General features: G+C 38.0%; 1 protein-coding gene across 3 annotated transcripts in view; it reads left to right on the forward strand.

Annotated features, from left to right (window-relative positions):
- Positions 1–21,566, forward strand: part of gripap1 (GRIP1 associated protein 1) — a 70,556-nt gene that overhangs the window by 36,443 nt on the left and 12,547 nt on the right. For 2 of the 3 annotated variants that reach the window (XM_053504249.1, XM_053504250.1), the window contains 3 exons: positions 2,739–2,872; positions 7,753–7,869; positions 8,731–8,824. In XM_053504249.1, coding sequence (XP_053360224.1) covers positions 2,739–2,872; positions 7,753–7,869; positions 8,731–8,824 — 345 coding nt within the window. Of the gene's footprint in view, positions 1–2,738; positions 2,873–7,752; positions 7,870–8,682; positions 8,825–21,566 lie in introns of those variants that run through there. The other variant, XM_053504251.1, reaches the window with a different exon arrangement.

The raw sequence follows: 21,566 nt of genomic DNA on the forward strand, positions 1-21,566 counted from the left end.
TTTGTCACGGAAATACACCGCATTTGCACGTTTATCTAAACACATGCGAATACCGTGCACGCACACATTTACACATCTGTTTAAACTCATGACTGCGGGATGTTTTATGCGATCAAATGCTTGGCAGTCATTGGGTTGACGTAGCATTAAAGTACCTCGTTCTCATGCCAATTATTGCCTGTAAAGTGCATCAGAGACCGTGTTTATGTTAATTCAGTTATGCAGATGTTTCGGCTTTTTATTACAAGTGCATCGTGTGTATCGTACACTGTGTACTTTAGTAGTTTAACAATCACACTAGCATAATTTAGCTCAGTCTCATAGTTCTGTTCAAAGGAAAAAAAAATGTTGATCTGATTTTATGCCTGAATGGCACTTGCAACATTTTCATGTATTAAATGAACAGATGGTTTAAACACACAAGGCAATTAAAAGAAGAATCTCTCGGCAATAATCTCAACCCTTTCTGACCTCGTCTGTGGTTACGAGACACACTTCTCTGTAATACCGGGAATCTGTCTGTGTTTTCTTAAAGGACGCACTACACAGTTTCAGTCAGACTGAGGTCATTGCATCTCATTGAGCTTAGGTTTGGTTTTGCACCAGCGCACACACAAATACACACACACACACACACGCACACACACAGCTGGAATAAAATTTCCCCCTCCAGTTTTCTGTGTACAGTACATAAAAAAAAATGTGCGCTTCTTTTTTGGCAAAAGTTTCAAAATTAACCATGTGCTATTTCTTTGCATGATACTTGGTTACATTTTAATTCTTTAATAACAGAACTGGTCCTGAGTGGTGCAACAAAAACACATCGGCTCAGTTATCCAGGGATCACAAGTTTGACTTCCGTTGCCAAAAGCGTAGAGAGTATTGTATATTGTCTGTCTCTCTCTTTTGCACTCCATCAGAGAAAGGGGTGCAAAACTCGCACATGAATCATAGCGACACGGACATCTGTAAGCTCATGCAAGCACTAGTAGAGCTGTAGTTTGAAAAGGTGCGGTCGGGAGCTCCACGTTACTCAGAGGAAGCACGTGTTCCCGGATTGATGGTTATCGCTGATTGTCTCAGTGTGAAAATGAAGGATTGAAATGGGAAACCTAAATTAGGTTTCTCCATCTACTATTTCCAATATTCCATCTTTGCGCGTCTGTTTAAAACATTCATCATTAAGTTTAAGAGCATTTTTGTGCCATTGCAAATGCAGTAACACCTTTTTGCCATCCTGCCAGATCCTTCTGACGCTTTTCCTTCTTTTCTTGATTTCCTACTTTCCAGATGTTTTTTCTTTCTTTTTTTGTCGTTTCTTTTTGTGAGCTTTTTTCCTGAGTGAAAGCTTTTTCTTTCTTTCTTTCTTTCTTTCTTTCTTTCTTTCTTTCTTTCTCTTAAATTTTTTTCTTTATTTTTTTTCTTAGTTTTTCTGCATTCTTTCCTTCTCCTTTTCTTCTATGGATTTTTCCATCTTTGATTTTCTTTTCTTTGTTCTTTTTTTCCTTCTTCTGTTCTGTGATTTCCTTTCTTCTTTTCTTGTTATTCTTCACTTTTTCTTGTTTAAATACTTTCCTTTATTGTGTTACTTCTATCCATCCATCTTCCTTCGTTTCTACCTTTCTGTCTTTTTTTTATTTTATTTGAGTTTGATCATGCTTGATTATGATTGGTGGATTTTTTTTCCCCTGGTTGTAATCTCCCCTGTATAAAGTACAGGACGTCTGATCATCAAACCTGCTGTTTGTTGCTTTCCTTGATGGCAGGGATTCCTGCTCTTCTCTGATCCTGGAGCTCTCCCTCTGAACAGTCTCTGGGCTAGTTTGTACTTGGGGCTCACTTTGTATGGACTGTGTGTGTGTGTTTTGTTACCAGTGGGACTGTTGAGGAAAATCAATCCCAGCAGAATGTTTTTGAAGGACTAATCCTACCCGTTGCTTGCTTTATCTTTTTTTTTTTGTGCGTCACTATGTGCTTTATGTCTTTGTCGATGCTGCTCTTGACTCTTTTCTCAAGTGAGCTCTACTCTTGTTCTACTTACGGATCTTCCTTGTGCTAGATTACGTAAGTGTTATAAACTGCAAGATGCTTTTCCAGATGCTTAGTTTTCATCCTTCACTTGTTAAAAAGTCTTCCTAATGGCCTTGTGCAGGTTTTTGTGGGACAGAGTCACCCAGTGAGGCTAGCAACAGTGCTGGAATTCTTTCATGTGTAAACAAACTCTATATCGATGAAGGCCCCAGTTTTTATAAATACCTTCGCTGTTCTTTTCAGTCTTATGAGTTTCAACAGCTTTTCTTCTGATGCCCTGTGAAATGTTGTTATCGATCACATTACAAGTACATCGCATTCAAACAGAATTCTGTGTAAATCTCAGGTTACAATAATCGTATGGTTTTACTGCAGCGCAGATCAAAACCAACCCTAAACAAATTATTTTTGGATAATCTCTCCATAAAAGCCCTAGATTTTTTTTTTAAAACATACATTGAATTTATGCACAAAGAGAGAATGGTCCTGGGAGCTTTGTAGATAAAAATCACAAACTGCAGCACGGTGGTTAGTTGCATGTAAATTCATAATCAGGATGTCAGATTAACCCAGATTATTATTATTTTTTTTTTTCATTTCAACTTCAGACGTTACCAAGGCACTGTGTGTTTTCTTTAATTATTGTAGAAGAGAACATTGGCTGTGTGAGTGTGTAAGGGAATTAATGTCTGTGTTTTTGTGTGTAGGGCTGGAGGAGCTGGTGTTGTCTGAAATCAGTTCTCCCTGTCGGACGCAGCAGACAGGAGACAGCAGCAGCATCTCGTCATTCAGCTACAGAGAGATGATGAAGGAAGGAGCCTCGGCACAGACCACCAATAAGGTACCCTCAGATTAGAGATTTTATCAGAAGGTTCTTGGACAAACTGAAGTAAGTCCCCTAGTCAGTTCAGTACTTGGGCATGTTTTGCCCAGTTCACAGAAAACCTGATAGTTAGTTTGCGTATGATGTCACCACATTGCTGCGGCACAAACTGCTGGGCAGGAGGGCAGGAAGCACTGTCAACCTACCAGAGAAGCATAAGGTGTACATTAATGAGGGAATTTACCAAAAGTGTTAGCAAAAAAGGTGACTTCAAGGTGACTTTAAGGTTATTTATCTAGTAAATATATGAAAGTACAGCTAGCCCCCCAACTACAAACATTCGAGTAAGGAACTTTCAAAGATACGAAAATGCATTCGCGCATGTTCAGTTGCAGAAGTTAGATCACATGTCCGGTGTACATTTATGTGCGTGCTGCGTGCATCCCAGGATGTACCAATGTAAGCGTAAAAGAAGCGGCAAGCTTTAAATATTGAGAGATGGCAGACATACCTCGTTATTTTAACATGAATTGTTCAACCATCGGCTCGATTCTGAAGAACAAGGACAAGATCATGGAACGTGTTGACTTTATGCTGTGTATAGCCAACTGTGTTGGTATCCTAGTACCTGGACATTGTTTGTGGGACTTACGAACAAATTGGACTTACGAACGAGCTCTCGGAATAGAACTTGTTTGTATGTAGAGGACTTACTGTACTTAGGGAGAAGGTAGGTGACATTGTCTGAAGACTGCCAGTGTCGTCTAGAGAAAGTTCATTCTGCCATCTAGGTACCAGAATTTTGGGAGATGGTGGGACGAATCCAGCAGTAATCAGGCATCAAAAGGAGTTTGGTCCAGTGATGGTGGCATTAAGGTAGTGCTTTGAGGAAGTTGGGCACTGGCCCATTTTTGTGGTGCAGTCATAAGTGTTTCAAACTTGATGGAGAGCTACAGGAAGCTGGTGGAGGGAGCATGGAAAAGGATTAGTGTTGGAAAAGCTAGGAAGATTGAAAACAAGTAAGCTGCAGCTGCCTTTTGGAGTTTTTTAGGTGCAGAGGTAGAATGGTGCACAGAGACAGAACTGCCAGGCGCTAGTTGCTGTAGTCAATTCTCAATGTGACAACGTGAGCAGGCACCTGAGTGACCTGTGTGGATGGAAATTGACAATTCATGTTGATGTGTTAAAGAAGAAATCGAAATGAGTGTATCTAATTGGCAATCTGAGCGGAAAAAGGACGGTTGACTGTCCATGGTTCAGAGGTTGTGTCCAGTGAGGTTGTCCAGGGAGATCATACGATTGATACAACAGGACTATAAAAGCCTGATGAAAACCAAATGACAGTCAGCAGCACCTTGGTGCCGAGGTTGTGAAACCAACCAGCCACTGGAGTTTAAGGTAGTTAGTTGCTTTCATCTGCTACTTTTATCAGATAGCATTCAAGTATTTCAGTTTGGTCTTTAGGCTGAGAAATCTCCGTTTTTTATATTATTAAAAGATCATGCCTTTTCTCTTCCTGCCATGTGATATTTTGCGAACAACTTGTTGGCACATTAGGTTTTACTCTAACATGTGTTAAGCATAACTCTAATAAACCAGCGACTTTGTACACGTGGAATTTAATTACACACTTATAAGCACGTATTCAAAAATATACAGTACAGCGCCACCTGTTGAATTTTAAGGTTAAGTAATGATTTGTTTAAAGATTTTTTTTTTTTTATTAATCTTTTTAACTCACTTAAATTTCAAAGTAGCATAACTTCTCTTCCCGTGGGCCGATTTTGATGAAACAAAGCTTATATGTTACCTCAAGCTCAGGCCAATAATACACCTGTGACAACCTCATTAAAATGAGTGAAGTAGTTTTTAATATGATGTGTACACAAAGAGATGGATAGACAGACAAAAATTCCAAAAAACATCTTGATGTGTGACTATTTTATCAAAAACCCAAAGCCTTACCCCCCCTGCCCCAAGATTGCTGAGACACCACATCGATTATAAGGGTTGATTTAAAGTACATAGGCTCGGTGTGGACGAGATGCATTTTTCATTTCCTTTTTGGGAGAATGCTGAAGAAACCAAACTCCAAAAAGCACAGGCGAACACAATTCTGTCCTTACATCCATCTCACTCTGTTGCCATGGACAACTCTTTCTATTTTCAGCTCCCTAAGCTCATGATGCATTTGTGTATCTCTGCAGCTATTAATATCTTCCTGGATTCTGTAGTAACTAAAAATACTGCAGTTTTAAAAATAAACTCAAGGGTTCAATTAGACAGTAAATACAGAAAATTGGTTGTAGCAAGTTCACATGAATCAATGCAGAAGTTCTTAGCACTTTTATTACTACTTCTTCTTTCACAAAAACACCAACCCAAAGCCAAAACGAAGCAGACTTTATTTAAGCGTTAATCGTTTTTGTCCTTCTGTAACAGAAGCTCATTTAATAAGCCGGAGGGAAGATAAGACTCTCAGGGGAAGTGAGCATGGATCACGAGGGACGGCTTACAGTCTCCGGGACGGACGGACCGACCTTCTTTCCTCCACTCACGCTTCAGTTACCGAAACCGAACGCACTCTGAAACGAGCAGCAATACAAGCACAAAGAGGAAGATTATGGAACTCTTGTCTGCTTAATAGAGATTACTGCAGGGAGTCTAGTTTACATGATCTGTTGCTTCCTGACTCTCCTGATGAATAGTTCATGCTTATGAATACTGTACATTCCCTTCTGAGGTTATTGTGACCAAGTCAGCTTTGCCTCTATAACCCTGAAGATAAACGTGGGATGTTTCCAGACGTTTTACAACGCGAGCTGGGCTTTGCGGTGCCGTGTTTACGTAGTGTGAACTTTTCCACATGGACAGATCGATGGACAGATGGAAGGCGCTAAGTGGCCAGCACTTGAGTGTTTACATTGCGCATGTTCCACATCACCATTTTTAGTTTTCCACAGGCTGAAAGAGCAATTTAGCACAAGGACGTGAAACTTTTATTAAGCCTTTAACTGCAACTTTAACTGCTATTATTATTATTAATAATAATAATAATAATAATAATCATAATCATAATACAGTTTGTGCTAATGTATGCTTAAAAAGGATTTAATTAGCAGAGTCAAATTTCCTGCACTCTAGCTGTAGAATTTATTTTAATTAACTTTTAGAAAAGACAAATACATTGTTTTTTGTTTTTAATTTTTTTCACCTTTCTTAAAGGATCAGTCCAAATTTTGTTTAGACACTTCTGTTTATATGTTTATACTTTTTCATGAGTTGTTTTGGCACCAGAACACCTTTTTTTTATTTTTATTATTATTTCTGCATGCTGCTCTTTTTTCCGCAAATCACAAGTACGATGTCCACTTTTGCTCATGCCGCAGTTACAAATGAACTGATGTAACACTTTCACACCAGCAGTACAGCAGCACTGATTGGGGAGAACTCGAACAGAAAGTGCTGATGAGTGCAGCCAACTGAAGGTTTACTACAGTATGTATAAAAAAATTATTATAATAATAAAGTAAGTGCGGATAATTTTTGACTCACCCTCGTATTTCTCTATCGATTCTGTTTGGTGCTAGTTTGAAATTTTACCTTTAAGCCACACTGACTTTAAAAATTAACTATCAAATAATTGCTAGTTTGATAGTTAATGATACTTCTCACCGATGTAGGAGTTTAGTAAAAAAAAAATGAAGACATTGATAACCTCAAAGATACCGATTGACTACACATACATTAGTGAAAAAAGGAAATAAACATGTATACATGCGTTATATAAACTGGGATCTGCACTACAGTGTCCAACACAGTTTGGTGAATTTTCTGCTCAGACACTGCTGATTCACGAATCTGTTAAATACCAGCTTTAAAAGGTGTGTTAAGATTCATGTTGGCGAATTCACACCGGAGTTAAAGAGTCCTGGTATTTCTTACCGTTTATAGTTTATAAGCTTTACTAATGTAGATGTGTCTGCGACATAGTTTACGTGGAATTTAATCGCATACTCGTAAACCCATATAAAAAAATTGTATGGCATGGGGGGGGGCAAGGGCATGTGTTGAATTTTGGAATGAACAAAAATTTTTACGTGTTACTGTGATGTGCGCGGAATGAAGGTATGAGATCGCATTTATTAAGTAGATTTTAGTTGCACTCTCATAATAATAGATATATATATATATATATATTTTTGTACGGGCATTTTCCATTTAAATCGCAAAGTAATATTGTTGGCCAATTGCGGTATAACAAAGCCTATATGTTACCTCAAGTTCGGCCAAATACAACTATAAAAACCTCATTCATATGTACAGTATGTAAAGTGTTTTTTTTTTTTTTTTTTTTTCCCTGATTTTCTCCCTAATTTAGTCGTGTCCAATTCCTCCCTGTTATTAGGGGGCTCACACATTAAGGCTACTTCTACCACTTAGTCGGGAGGGCCGAAGACTATCACATGTTTCCTCCGAACCACATTACGCCAGCCAGATGCATCTTTTCGAATTGCCTAACTGTATGTTTAAATGTAATGTGTTCACAAACAGACAAAAATTCCAAAAAACGTCTTGATGTGTTACTCAAGTTATTTTTTTTGCACATATTTTCAATGTACAGACATGGCAACCTTACAGTTTTATTATATATATATATATATATATATATATATATATATATATATATACAGTATATATATATATATAAAGAGAGAGAGAGCAGTGATAAATACTAAAATCTGAAATGAAAATGTCATTGAGTAAAGTATTCCTTTTTTGTCAGGATTCGTTCAGGATCATTTCTCCGATCTGAATTCTACCATGAGCCACGGACAGGAATGTGATCTTTAAAATGTTTGTTTTTTGTCGTTCTTGCTCTGTTTCTCTGTCGGCAGTCCAACACTAGCAGTCCTCAATCCCAAAGACCGGCTGATCTTTCTGACGATGAGGTCAATGAGCTCTTCCAGAGGCTGGCTGAGGTGCAGCAGGAGAAGTGGCTGCTGGAGGAGAAGGTGTGTTCTTTGACTTCTCTCCTTCTTGTTGGCTGATAATTAAATTTTTTTAAAATTCCCCCCTTAAATGAGGACAAAAATGTTAATCTGCGTGTGAAGTGATGTAATATTAATGGTTAACCATGTCTATTGAAACAGAAATGTCTAACGATAGCAGATATTTTCTTGTACTTGTTGTGCAGACACTTTTATCTAAAGAGCATTTTAAGAGCGAGGAGATTTGAAATGCAAAGCTGAGTAGATGATGATTAGGGGCTTTGATCGAGAGTGAAGCACTGGCTCTCAGGCTTTTCTAGGATTTAAACAAGAGCGTTCAGGGCCAACTGTATTAACACCCGATCTGGCGTTGGTTAAAAGCCAACCTTTGTGATGTCTCTAAATGTCACGTTGTGTTAGAAGTAAAAATCTCATTGGCTTAACAAGCTGTAAGTATATTTATTTCATTTACTAAACAAATACAAGAAAGCTTAGTGCTTAATTAGTGTTCTAAGCACTGATACTTATTCGTCGTGATGCTGTTGGTGTGAAATATATAAGAAATACACACAACACAAATCCAAGCGGTTATTTATCCGATGCAGGCTTCAGTCCATCAAGTCAAAGCACTGGTTTAGTTTGGGATTAGACACACTCCTGTTACTCCATCTTCTGACTTAAATAATCACGGGTCACCGGCGCTAAATCAAGGTTAAAATCCCATGACTTGCTACGTTGCAATCTATTTTTCCCTTCAAGTGAAGGAGAGGCATCATCGTGATGTCCTTTTTTTTCACCTGCCACATCCACTTAGTCGAGAAATGTTTGTCATGTCAGGTGCGTTGAGGGAGCAGTAAAGCACGTGCTGTTTGTTCTCACGTCAAGGTGAAACACTTGGAGGTCAGCTGCTCCTCTATGGCCGACGACATCTGCAAGAAGAGCGCCATCATAGAGACTTACGTCATGGACAGCAGGAGAGGTAAGAGCCTCAGTGACTCTCGGTTTGTGTTTTTTGGCCCCAGGCTTATTTGCTTTGTCCCGAGCCGTCACACTGCAGTGTTTGCAGTTTCGGTCAGCTGTAAGTCATGCCTCAGTTCCTTTTTTTAATTATTACTTATCATGAGAACAACCGGTGTCCGTTGATGCATGAAATAAAAAAGCTGTCATGATGTTACCCAGCCTATGTAATCCTATATTGGGTTTTGTCACTAGGCAACTCTCAAATGAAATGCCATTTCCTCCGGGTTTTGAGGCTGCGTTGTGCCTTCCATCCGTTCTGCTTGAAATAGTTATGATGATGATTTGTTTATTTATTTTTTAATAATTAGGGCTCATCAACCCCGATACAGGTATCGAGTATAGATCTGATACAATGCTAATTTATGTTGCAGTCAAAAGTTTACATAGGCTCATCATGAACATAAATGTTATTGTTGGGCTTCCAGTGATTTGACATGATGTTTTTCTGGGCAAGGATGATTGTGCAACATATATCTTTAATAGAAATTATTAATTTACATTCAGGCATTTGGCCTAAAGTACTGTGCAAAAGCCTTACGCACCATATTATATGCTGTACCAATTTTGTTATATATGTTTATTATGCTTCCAAATTTATGTACCAAATCATTCAGTATTTTCACATGTAACTTGAATATGTTCATGGTTGTAAGGAAAAAAATATAGTACAAGACAGACCAGTTTTCAGATGGAAACAAAAAAACAAAATATACGCGCCTGGGATTTGCATAAAAATAGAAAGCAAGCTCAATAAAAGCTAACAGCTTGTATGTAAAAGATAGATGATATGGCCGTTGATTAGTATTCTCGGAACAGATAAGAGGGGAAATAAGAGTGCTGCACAAACAACCAATTTTTTAATTGATTGTATGTCTAGGTACTTTTCAGCCTGTTTTAGTTTCCCATTCCTTTAATTTAAAGTAATATGAAAAATTCGAGCAGGGCTCAAGACTTTTGCACAGTACTGTAAAAAAAAATAATGGTGGGTCTGGGGGGTCTTTTTAAGATTTTGCAATCTTTTCCTTATTTAATCCTGGTTAAACCTTTGCTGTTTAGCTGTGTATCATATAGGCTTTGGTTGCTGAAATAGGCAAAACCCAGTTGCCCAGAAATGCTCCTACCAGCCCAGGGATAATTAAGTATGAATGCAAAGAATACATGGAGGTGATGGTACTACTATACTGTAGATTGAATTCTCCTAATTCATTTGGTGTCAGTTGATATTGCATTACGATTCATCAATCTCTTTTATTCTTGGATCGAAATTACTCCATACATTTTCTATATAGCTGATCGTGTGGAGGGTTATGGGAGGAACCTGGGACACAAGAAAGGGCATGCCTTGGATCACATGCACAAGACCACACATAAAAACCAATCACAATGACAATTTTTAACCGCCAGTCAACCTACTGTGCATGTCTTTGAACTGTGAGAGGGAACCGGAGTACGTGAAGGAAGCCCACCAGGAACATGGAGTAGATGCAAACTCCACTTCAAACTTTACCTCCTGTATGTAATAGAACTCTGTACTGTACAGTAGGAGAGAGAGAGGATCAGCCAAGAACATACAGTTTCATGTTGGAGCACATATCACTCTGACTCCACTTGTGGCAAAAACACAAAATCCTTGAAAAGGACATGAAGTTCCTTGTGTAGCGTCTCTGCACTTTGCTCAGATTAGCATCAGTTCTTGCCCTCTGTGTTATCTGTCTGCCTTGATGCCCTTTCTCTCAGGCCAAATGAACATTACTGTAATGAAAATCGACTTTAAGGGATGAATGGGGTGTTAGCTCCTCTCTTGTGTTTCTGCTGTATTTTTTATTTATTTATTTATTTATTTTTCCCAGTCACTTCTGTGCTGATTAGAAAACCGCTGCACTGAGAGGGTGCAGATGCTCTGATGAAGTGTGTGCTGGTGAGTTAATGTACTAAATCAGTGGCTGATTGAAAATAATCAGCTTTAACAGCTGTCGGAAAAAAAAAACTGATGATGGCGTTGCTCAAGTGGTATTTGGTAGGTCGGTTGATGGACTCGGAAAGATTGATGGCCTGTTATTGTAGTGGCACGTTGAGACGCAACACCTTATTTGCATCCGGCTTTGCTTAATACGCAGTTCCATTGTATCACCTTATAAGTGCAATCCTGAGCAAGATAACATTTCAGTTGACTGACTGATTTATTTATTCTAGATTTGTTTCTGGGTTGAAAGTACGAAAGAGCGAGGAAGAGTCAGTGTGATTTAGTTTTGCCTTGAATGCGGTGATGCACAGATCAGTTCAGCCCTTGTCAAAGTCACTCACATCCTTTCGTTTGCTCATTTTTCTGCTTCCAGCATGTCGGCTTCAGTGACAAGATTACTTCTTTCACGTTTTTGAACAGCTAAAAGATAGCCATTAAAGATCGTGTAGGTCAGTCCTGCGATAACTGTGCACCCGTCAGCCTGTAGGTGCGCTCTTCTTCATCAACATACAGCACTACTGTACATCCCTGATTACATATTGTATATTCCAAAGATGATGTGAACAAAAAATTTAAAATATGACACACTTGGAGGACACCCAATGCTTTAAAATGCACATTATAGAATCAAAAAGCAAAGCAATAGTTTTAATTTTAAATGTAATGAGCTCCATTCTTGAAAATACATCCTTCTTTCCCTCTCGAACAAACAGGGCAGTGAAAAGGAAAAATGGTTGTAGTGATGTCATAGTGATGTCGTAGTGATTAACACTGTGGCCTCGCCCTTACTTGGTCTGGGATCGATTCCCGGTTATGGAGTTCTCCCCGTGCTTGTTGGGTTTCCTCTGGTGATGCACTGACCATTGAATGAATACTTCCATTAATGATTCATCAAAATCTGCCTGAATATTTTGTCAGTCAGATTCATTTGTGCCTTTATTCAGTTACGTTGCAGAAGCTCTAGGCTTCAGAAAAAATCCGATTGGCTGAATTTCACCACACATCCCTCGGGTCAAAGCTGCTTTTTAAAAAGCACTAGTTTTAATAGGAGGAATAGGTGTTGTAGGAATAGGTGTTTGTAAGTAATGAACTAATTAAATTGACAAGTTTTTTTTTTTTTTAAGAAATATAGTGCTTTCATTAAAGGCCTTGAGGTGTTGCCACTGCAGTGCACAGAATGTATTATGATGAACTGGTTTGCTAGCAAAATATTTATTTATTAAATGATATAATGTACATAGATAATGAACAAATGGATTTCTATTAATTATTTTAAACTATTTGTGCCTGTGACTTTGTTCCCGCAGATTTTAATTGCACACTCATGAGCGCATTTAAAAATGGACAACGCCATCTGTTGAATTTTGGAATGAGCTCAAATTTTTACACGTCACCGTAAATTGCGCGAAATGGCGGTGCGAGATCGCGTTTATTAAGTAGATTTAAATTGCACACTCAAGCAACGTATTTAAAAAAGTACAATGTCATCTGTTGAATTTTTGGATGGAGTAATAAATTTTTTTCAAGATTGATTTTTTTTAATGATATAAGGGTGTTTTCTATTTAAATTTCAAAGTAGCATATCTTCTCTTTCCGCTTGCCGATTGTGATAAAACAAACCCTATATATCACCTCAACTTCGGTCAAATACAGCAATAAAAAATGCCATTAAAATAACTTCAGTGGTTTTTACCAAAAATTTTCTTATGTATGTGTTCTGTTACTCATCTTTCTACCCGCAATAATATTATTATAATATAATATAATAATAATATTATTATTATGGAATGATATTTTGCCTGGTCTGTTGTCACAAAGTTCAGGATTAACTGAATGCAAAGTTTAACAGTATTCTCATTTGACCAGATGTATGCCAACGATATTGTTTTGCACACATGATCAACTAAGCGTAATGTCTAAAAAGTGTTATTGGTGTTTGAGATTCTGTCAGGGTATTTATTTGTGAACATCAGGTTTAATTAACCATGTATTACACATATGGTGAATCCCTAATGATTTAAACTAATTGTTCTGAAGTTTTTATTTCAGGAATAAATAAATACATGTTTATTCCAGGAAAAGAAACATGCACGGTTTTAATGATCGGTTGCGTAGTCAACCATCAGACTACTTTTACACGCGGTGGTTGGCAGCATTTCTTTCTGGATAACTTGCACTCAGTCAACGATGGGGTGATTTTGCTCTGTGTAGCTGTTAATACATACAAATGAGAACCAACATGTCAGCGATGATTTCACGTCTGTGCTTTTTCATTTAAAGTTGTCCAGTGGATAAGTCGGCTCAACAGTCAGAAAAAAGAAGAAAAAACACGTATATGTATTCATGAAGTTATCCAGTGAACCAGTCATACGGCAACATGTCAACACTTACTGTAAATCTTGCGGATACAGGCCAAAAGCCTTAGTTCAAAAATGATGGAAAAAGTGTGATATCTGTCTTTAATAATGGTTTGGTTCAGGTAGTGCAAGAAAAGACAGGATGCAGAGTTGGAGGTAGCAGAGCTGAAGATGTTGAGGTTCTCTTTGGGAGTGACAAGAATGGATAGGATTAAGAATGAGTTTATCAGAGGGACAACCCACGTTAGATGTTTTGGAGATAAAGTCAGAGAGGCCAGATTGAGGTGGTTTGGGCATGTTCAGAGGAGAGATGGTGAATATATCGGTAGAAGGATGCTGAGGTTGGAACTGCCAGGCAGGAGGTCTAGAGGAAGACCTAAGAGGAGATTTATGGATGCAGTGAGAGAGGACATGAAGTTAGTTGGTGTGAGAGAAGAGGATGCAGAGGATAGGGTTAGATGGAGGCAGATGATTCGCTGTGGCGACCCCTGAAAAGGAACAGCCGAAAGACAAAGAAGGAGGTTCAGGTAGTGCAAGGTAGGCAGGCAGGCAGGCTGGTCTTAGTTTGTCAGAAGCAGCTCTCCTCTTGGGAATTTTATGCAGAACACTTTCTACAGTTCACACAGAATGATCCATAAACATGCACATGTACATCGAGTGAGTGGCGATTCTGTGGCCTGCCTTGTTGTTGAATGAAGTCAAAAGAGAATGGCCGGGCTGATTCAAGCTAATTACTCTTGGAGTAAAAAAACATATCAGAATGAAATCATGTCAAACCTAGAAGTAGATGGGCTACAACAGCAGACGACCACATCAGGCTCCAATCCTTTTAGCCAAGAACTGTCAGAGTAAATGCATTAGACTGTTTTCTTGGCCGATTTAGATTCAGAATTCTGACCCGCCAATTCCAATTTTGGCCATTCCAAGAACCATCAACTGTTCTTTAATTAAAATTTGATGGTGTACGTTTATACTAAATTATTACTATTAAATAACAATATTCTATTTTCTTTAAATTTACACAAGATTACCAGACTTTCACTCTGCATCCTTAGATAGCTACAATATAGTGGGATTTAACTTCCAGATGACGCATATTTTGCAAGAAGAGAACCTAATGCGTCTGAAATTGACTAGCAAGTTTTCACCTCAAACCAGTCACCAATTGGTGTGACTTTAAATGTCTTATATTTTATGTGACTATTGATACTTATGTTAAAAAAAACTTTGATATTGCATTTCTTCCCTCAAATGACAAAAATGTGATATTTTTTAGTACACACATTAGAGACTAAAAAGTGGATTTCTAAAAATTTTTAAGCTCATGATTTCTCCTTGTTTTATAACTCTCACTTCCACAGTAGAAATTAAAAGAAATGCTTTACTGTTTTAATTTCTTCAAAGTTCACAAGGTGAAACGAAAAGGGCTGTACTATTCTAGTGTTTAATTGGAAAACCACCAAAAGCGCGACCCTTCCCTTTAGAGTCACAACTTTGACATGTATTGCAGTTCTTACTATTGGAGCCACCATTGGCTCGCTACTTTTACTTTTCTAAAGGATGAAACCAATGATTTTCCCCAAATTCCCATTTTTTCCAATTCATGTCCAGGTTGCCGAATCTCACACAATTTTGCACGCACCCCCACAAAACATCACAAAACATCAAAAGTTCAGCCAGGTCTCCTGAGCGCTATTAAAGGAAGTCAGTTTATGAGTTATGATGATTCATGCTGAACCTGCGCTGAACCTCTTTACTCCTGTGACTCCTAGCGTGCTTGTTTATGGTCCAATGGAAAAACTAGACACGTCTTGTTGAGCAGCTCAAAAATAAACGGCTCAAAACGTTTGGGGGAAAAAATCACATCAATCAAAAATAAGTAGCCTTTTTTAAACCCTTCTGAATCACAAATATAAATTTTCTCTATTAAAAATAATTGGGATTCTACACTGTACAAACTGTGAATCAACGAAAAGCTAGCTTTGTCTCACTGACTGATTCTCCCTCGTTTTTGCACCTTATATTGCAAACCTTCGGCCGGGTCTCTTCACTTTTACCCAACCAACAAAAAATAATATAAATGAAAAAATGGAGCGAATTGGTTGAACTGTTTGAAGGTTTGTGCAGGACCTGACAGAAAACTTAAATGTAAACAGGAATAAATTGACTTTATGCTCTGCTAGTTTTTTTCCCCAGAAAATCACCTACTATACCACTTTGGGGGGAAAAAAACGTTCATCCTGACCCCATACACACATCCTCTACAATTACAGCCTCCTTTCTAAACGATCAAAAATGAACGCTTTAGGACTGAATATTTTTAAAATCTCTGGGCGTTAATCAGCGCAGTCACTGATATCAGGTTATATTCTCTCTTTGCGAGTCAATCGTGCAGTGAAAGCCATTGCTAAGACAACCGTGCCCTCTCTACTCTCTCTCGCTCTCACACACCCCCAGGATGGGTCACTTCTCAAGAAGGCCTTTTTACCGTTTTGCCCAGGAAAACAAATCCTGCCCACTTCCCATTTCACAATTTTCCCAGTTGTCATCTGTAGTAAATAAATACTGTTACATAAGAACAGTGGTGCTGGGAAATCGTCCACCCTGTATCCAGTCCTTTGTTGTTTTTGTGGTGGTGGTGATTGTAGTTGTTTTTTTGTTTTTTTTAGCAGCGCCATAACATCATGACATTTATTTTTCACCTTGGGCCCTAACTGACCTCCTCGTACCCGGTGATCTGTTTAAGACTTGGTTGAGTGCCTTCAATTATAGAGTCAGTATTCATTGTCCATGGGGACTCACTCTCCTCTCTCTCTCTCTCTCTCTCTCTCTCTCTCTCGCTTGCCTTATTTTCACCTTTTCTTAAGCCATGCTCTCACCTTTTGCCCTATAAGGACCTTTTCCAAACCATGGAGATTAGTCATTACTTCAGGCATCTTGTCTCCATTACAAGGGAGTCAAAAAACAAAAAACAGGGTTAATTTTCTGTCCGCTATAGAGAGGGAAGACGATGTGACTTCATCCATCCTCCCCTACGTGCTTTCCTCCTGTTTTAATTTCATGACTGACTGATTTAACATTTAATGCCAGACTAGGTTTCATTAAGGCCAGTGTCTTCTAATTGTAAATATTGTTGTATAAAAGTTGAAGGACTCTAAACCGTCTTGAGGTTGCAGGACTACTGACACAACCACTTTCTGTTTTTCCTTAGTCTTCTCGCATCTGAGCTGAGCAGTTGAAGAATACTCAGTAACTTTTAAAGGCTGCTCTTGGTGTGTGTGAGGGAGAGATCTAAATAATCTTTTTTTTTTTCTTCTTTTGCTTCATTCTGTACACAAGGTTTTATTCTGTCTGTTACATTACGCTGTTCTCCATCTTGAGACCAGTAGGTGACTCGGTTTTTCATTTTCTGGTCCGCACCGCTTCAGGGCTTTGGACCAGAGTTGACTTTGTATGCCTCATTTGTTTTGACTGGCTCAGGATTTGGCAGTGAACCAAAGCCTCCTATTCGACGCAGAATTAATCCAGACTATTGTGGATCATGCGAATGGTCTGGCTTTGCCTTCTTTGCTGATTTGTAATTTTTAATTATGGATTACAAATATGAGATTTACTGTACATCAAGGAGTGTATTTATGTCTAGGGGTGATTTCAGGTTTCAACCGCTTATTTGTGGATGTCTGTCGTAACATACACACAGTGGTGGGTCTTCTTCTTTGTCTTCTTTGTCTTTCGGCTGTTCCCTTTCAGGGGTCGCCACAGCGAATCATCTGCCTCCATCTAACCCTATCCTCTGCATCCTCTTCTCTCACACCAACTAACTTCATGTCCTCTCTCACTGCATCCATAAATCTCCTCTTTGGTCTTCCTCTAGACCTCCTGCCTGGCAGTTCCAACCTCACACACAGTGGTGGGTAGAGTAGCCAAAAAATTTACTCAAGTAAGAGTAGCTGTACTTATTATTATGTCAAATAATATGACTAAAGTAGAAGGAAAAATTAGTACTCAAGTTAGAGTAAAAAAGTATTTGGTGAAAAGATACTTAAGTGCAGAGTAACTGTTTCAATTGCAATGTCTGATTTATTAAAAAAAAAATTAAAAATTCTAATAATTATATATATTTAAAATCCTCTTAAATTAGCAGATAGAGAAGACACTGCAGTATAAAGCTGTTCTTTTGCAAGCGAAACATGCTTTGTACTTTATATGATGCCAGTATTTTTTGGGATGCATAAAAATGTACAACACCTTTGTTGGTCATTAATTCTGTACTGAAATATACTTATATTCATAGACTGTTAAAGTGACATTTTATGTATAGTTAAAGTTAACATATCATCACACAAACATGAAAAAAAGGAATTTTATACTCACCGCAAGATTGTACCCTAACCTCCAGATGCCACTAGTAGCAACATGGATTTATGGGCGTTCCGCAAAATTAGAGAACCATCCGGAACCGCAAGTGAGCGAATGTAGGACATATTCACAGGTAGGATGAGACTATAGAACGCCAGCAGTCATGCGGTAGATTCACCGGCTGCATGTTTTAAATAAATGGTTAGAAAAGTAACGAGTCGAGTGAAGCCGAATGTAGCGGAGTAAGAGTAGCGTTTCTTCTTCACAAATCTACTCAAGTAAAAAAGTGTGATGCAGTAAAACTACTCATAGAAGTATTTATTTATTTATTTATTTTAAGTTACTCGAGTAAATGTAACGGAGTAACTCGTTACTACCCACCTCTGCATACAGACTGCATAACTGTCTACAGTATATTTATTTACAATAACTGCTCTCATGATCATAAACGGGCAAAGAAAGCACCTTTAACTTTTTTCATATTTAAACATCCTTGGCATCAACTGTCCCTTTCTTTCTATAATCACACTGATAGTAAACAGGATAAATTAATCAGGTGCATGTATTTTTTATTCATTCTTTTCTCCTGATGATAAAATCCAGCTGGTTACTCTCCGAGCTCCAGGATCATGAAGGCAGCTGTGGAAATGTGTAGTAGGAAAAAAAAACCAAAGGTTATATGAGATAAGACATCATGTTCTCAGTTAGGAGTATGCTGTGTTAATCATTTTTAGTGGAACTACAGTATCATGAAGTCAAGGTTATTAATTCGGTGAGATATGGTAAATGCAATGAATGATTAAATTTAAAATTCCAGCTTTCACCGCATGTATCATTGTCTGGCATCTGCCCCAGATGCAAGAGCGCATCAAGTGTGTAAATATAACCATCCTGATCATGCAGTGGTTTTATTTAGTACATTGCCTCATCCCTGTTGTAAAGGATTCCTTGCTACACTGCTGTTTTTAACAGTGCCATCATCTCCACATACTGTAGCATCTTGTTGGTCTGCTTCAGTTTGTGAAAATATACCACGTTTAAAAGCTTATGAGTTCAATTGTGTGGACATCAAACCAATGGCGAGGGCTATAGGAGCAAAATTAAGGACAAGTCTAGCAAAAGGTGGAGACGCCATCACTGGATGAGCCTGACTCGAGTGGTGATGTAAATGATTCAGCATGCAGACATGCCTGAGTGAACCCAACACTCATCCTTAATAATGCAGCACAGGAAGAGCTGTGTGTTGCACTTTTCCATGCCTCCAAGTCTCTTATGGAGAGAGAACCTCCAAATTGAACAGTACAGATTCTCCTTTTTATTGTTTATCAAGTTGTCTTGGTTTCCAAAACAACAGGATCAAGCATTTATCATATTGCACTTTCATTTTCATATTGCATTTTATTTTTTTAATGTTATTCTTTGATAGTAGCGGCATAACAGCACTGTTTTTATGGTAATGTTTATCACAGTGAAGGTTGACTCATGGAAAAACACAAGATATTAAACGGATTCGCACAATAAAGCAAAAATAGTATTTCCATTTATGAATAGGCTTACAGTACATTTTAAGGTGAACTGTAGCTATAGTCTGCAGGGATGGTTTGGGACCATGCTTAGTAGATTTTATTTATGAGAAACGTGCTCATATGGTGTTGTATTTTAGATTAACTTTAAATACATATTTAAAAAATTTTGTCAGTGGGACACAGATGCACTGAAAAAAATAATGAATTAAATATTTTAAATCTGGTCAAATGTATCTGATGTTTCTTAAAAAAATTATTGCAAAAACATTTTGTTCTATCGGTAGATAATTCATTTTTTTTATTTTATTTTTTTAGAAATAATTCTTTTCGGCATTACTTTTTTTTAAAAAGCTAAATAATCTGCCAATAGGACAAGATATTTGGTATTGGTAATCGGTAAATATATTTGGTTTGTTTTAATTGTATATTAAGAAACTTCAGATAAATTTGACTAAATTGCTAAGATTTCACTTTTTGCAATGTGACACTCCAATTACAGGATCACTGAGGTCAGATCGTGCACCACGGTATTGGGGATGCCGGTATGGATAAAATAAAATCAAACAACAGATAGAGGATTTCTCTGTAATGATGTTTAACATTAAATGTTAGACATGTTTCATTTAAATCATGAAATGTCATTTTCAGATTATGTGTCAGTCAGTGTCCTATATCAATTTTATACTGGTCTTAATATTGTTCCAGAAAAGTTAGGGTCAAGTTTTTAAATGGGAATTAATATATTTTTCTCTCTTAAACACACATTCAAAGGTTATGATGCTACTCATCTTCACTATTGGTTTGGTTTGTCAATTTACCTTTTTTTTTTTTTTTTTTTTATTAACCTGGAGCTTTTCTTAACATCTAGGCGCATGCTTCTTCCAGCTTTGCTTGCGTCGCCTGATTTTTCCCCCCGTCCATTCCTTCGGTCGCTGAGTGCAAGTAAAGTTCCGTAACTCTCCAAGTCTGTCTTGACACTTTGCTATAAACACCTCCACTTCAGGGCGAAAAAATATTTCGGGCTAAGCTTTAAATATTCAGGGCTAAAGTCCAGGACAAATCAGACCTAACGACACCACTGAGGCCAGACATTAATATAAAACAACGTAGGAACAGATTGTGTGTTTCAGTGCAAGTCTAATTAGGATTACATCAGAAAATGTCATACATATTCCAAGCCAGTATGAGCTCTGACTCATGGCATAGGATTCCCCTTTTTTGGCAAATTTTCTATGCTCCAGTGTGCACAAACACACAAAACACAAGAAAACAAATTCCCTTCTGTTTGTCCTTGTTTCCATTTTTGTATTGGCTGGAGCCTAAACAAGCAAATCAGGTTTTCTCGCCACTGTGACCTCATATATCAAGATAGCCGCAACAGCTTAATTTCCCATGTAGTTTGTTCATCAGAAATGCAGGGAGGGGAAGCCTTAAAATCGATAGGAAATATTTGATAAGATCCCAGACATGGACTTTTTTTTTTTTTTTTTTTTTTTTGTTCCTGCATTTTGATTGGCTAGTAAAATTCCTCAACTTCCTCAAAGGGGCATTCAGGGCAGTCCATTTAAAGCTACAGACGCTGGAACAGTATGTTTAGGAAAGAAATGAAACGGAGAAATGTCAGAATACATAATACATGATCTAATCTTAAACATTAGCAAACACTTTTGGAGACCTCTAAGACTAGGAAATAATATGTGACCGTTAACAGTTATAAGCTGTTTGGTCCTTTCAGCCAAATGGTTTCCGTCAGCATCAGTCATCACTGAAGCAGATTTCAGACACAGCTTTTGTTTAATGTTTTTAATGTGATTTATTTGTCAGGTGAATATTGCATCCTCTGATGGATCTGAAGTCAGAACTGTCACTGGAGGCAGCGTTTTTTATTTAAAATAGTGTTGGAAAGATCAGAGAAAGCTTAGTTTTAACACGATTATTTAAAGCACCAATCATCAATTCTTTCCTGAACTTGCTGTTTCTGTACATTCATGTATTGGGATTTCAATCTCTGGCACATGCTGTATTTTTCATAGACTGAAGTGCCGCATTATTTAGCTTACAGTAATCAAAATGCAGATTTGTAGCGCATTGATTTGTAGTTTGTGAAAAACTGTGCGCAATTTAAGATGGCTGCGTCTGCAAATGTGTGGGACAAAAGGGTCAGAGCTAATCTCACATTAAGGTTCAGAGACTGTGCGTGTATGTGTGTGTGCGCGTGAGAAGCACTTTTCTTTCTAAGTGCTCTTCCTTGCAGGAAGAGTCAGACGAAGCTCTCAAGTGAACACGCCTTGCTGCAGACTGCAGGTCCTCCACCCCACCCACCAGTGTGTCTTGTTGTGGACATTTATTGGTGCATGAATTAACCTAACTTATCACATACCTTCAAGGATTAAAGCAAGTTGCTACAAATCATTTAATCTTCTCATACCGGATTTTACCTTGACACAATAGAAGAACCACAAACCCTTAAATAGCTTAAGGTTTGGTAGGGGAAAA

Source organism: Clarias gariepinus, chromosome 9, assembly GCF_024256425.1.
Source record: "Clarias gariepinus isolate MV-2021 ecotype Netherlands chromosome 9, CGAR_prim_01v2, whole genome shotgun sequence".
Lineage (NCBI taxonomy): Eukaryota > Metazoa > Chordata > Actinopteri > Siluriformes > Clariidae > Clarias > Clarias gariepinus.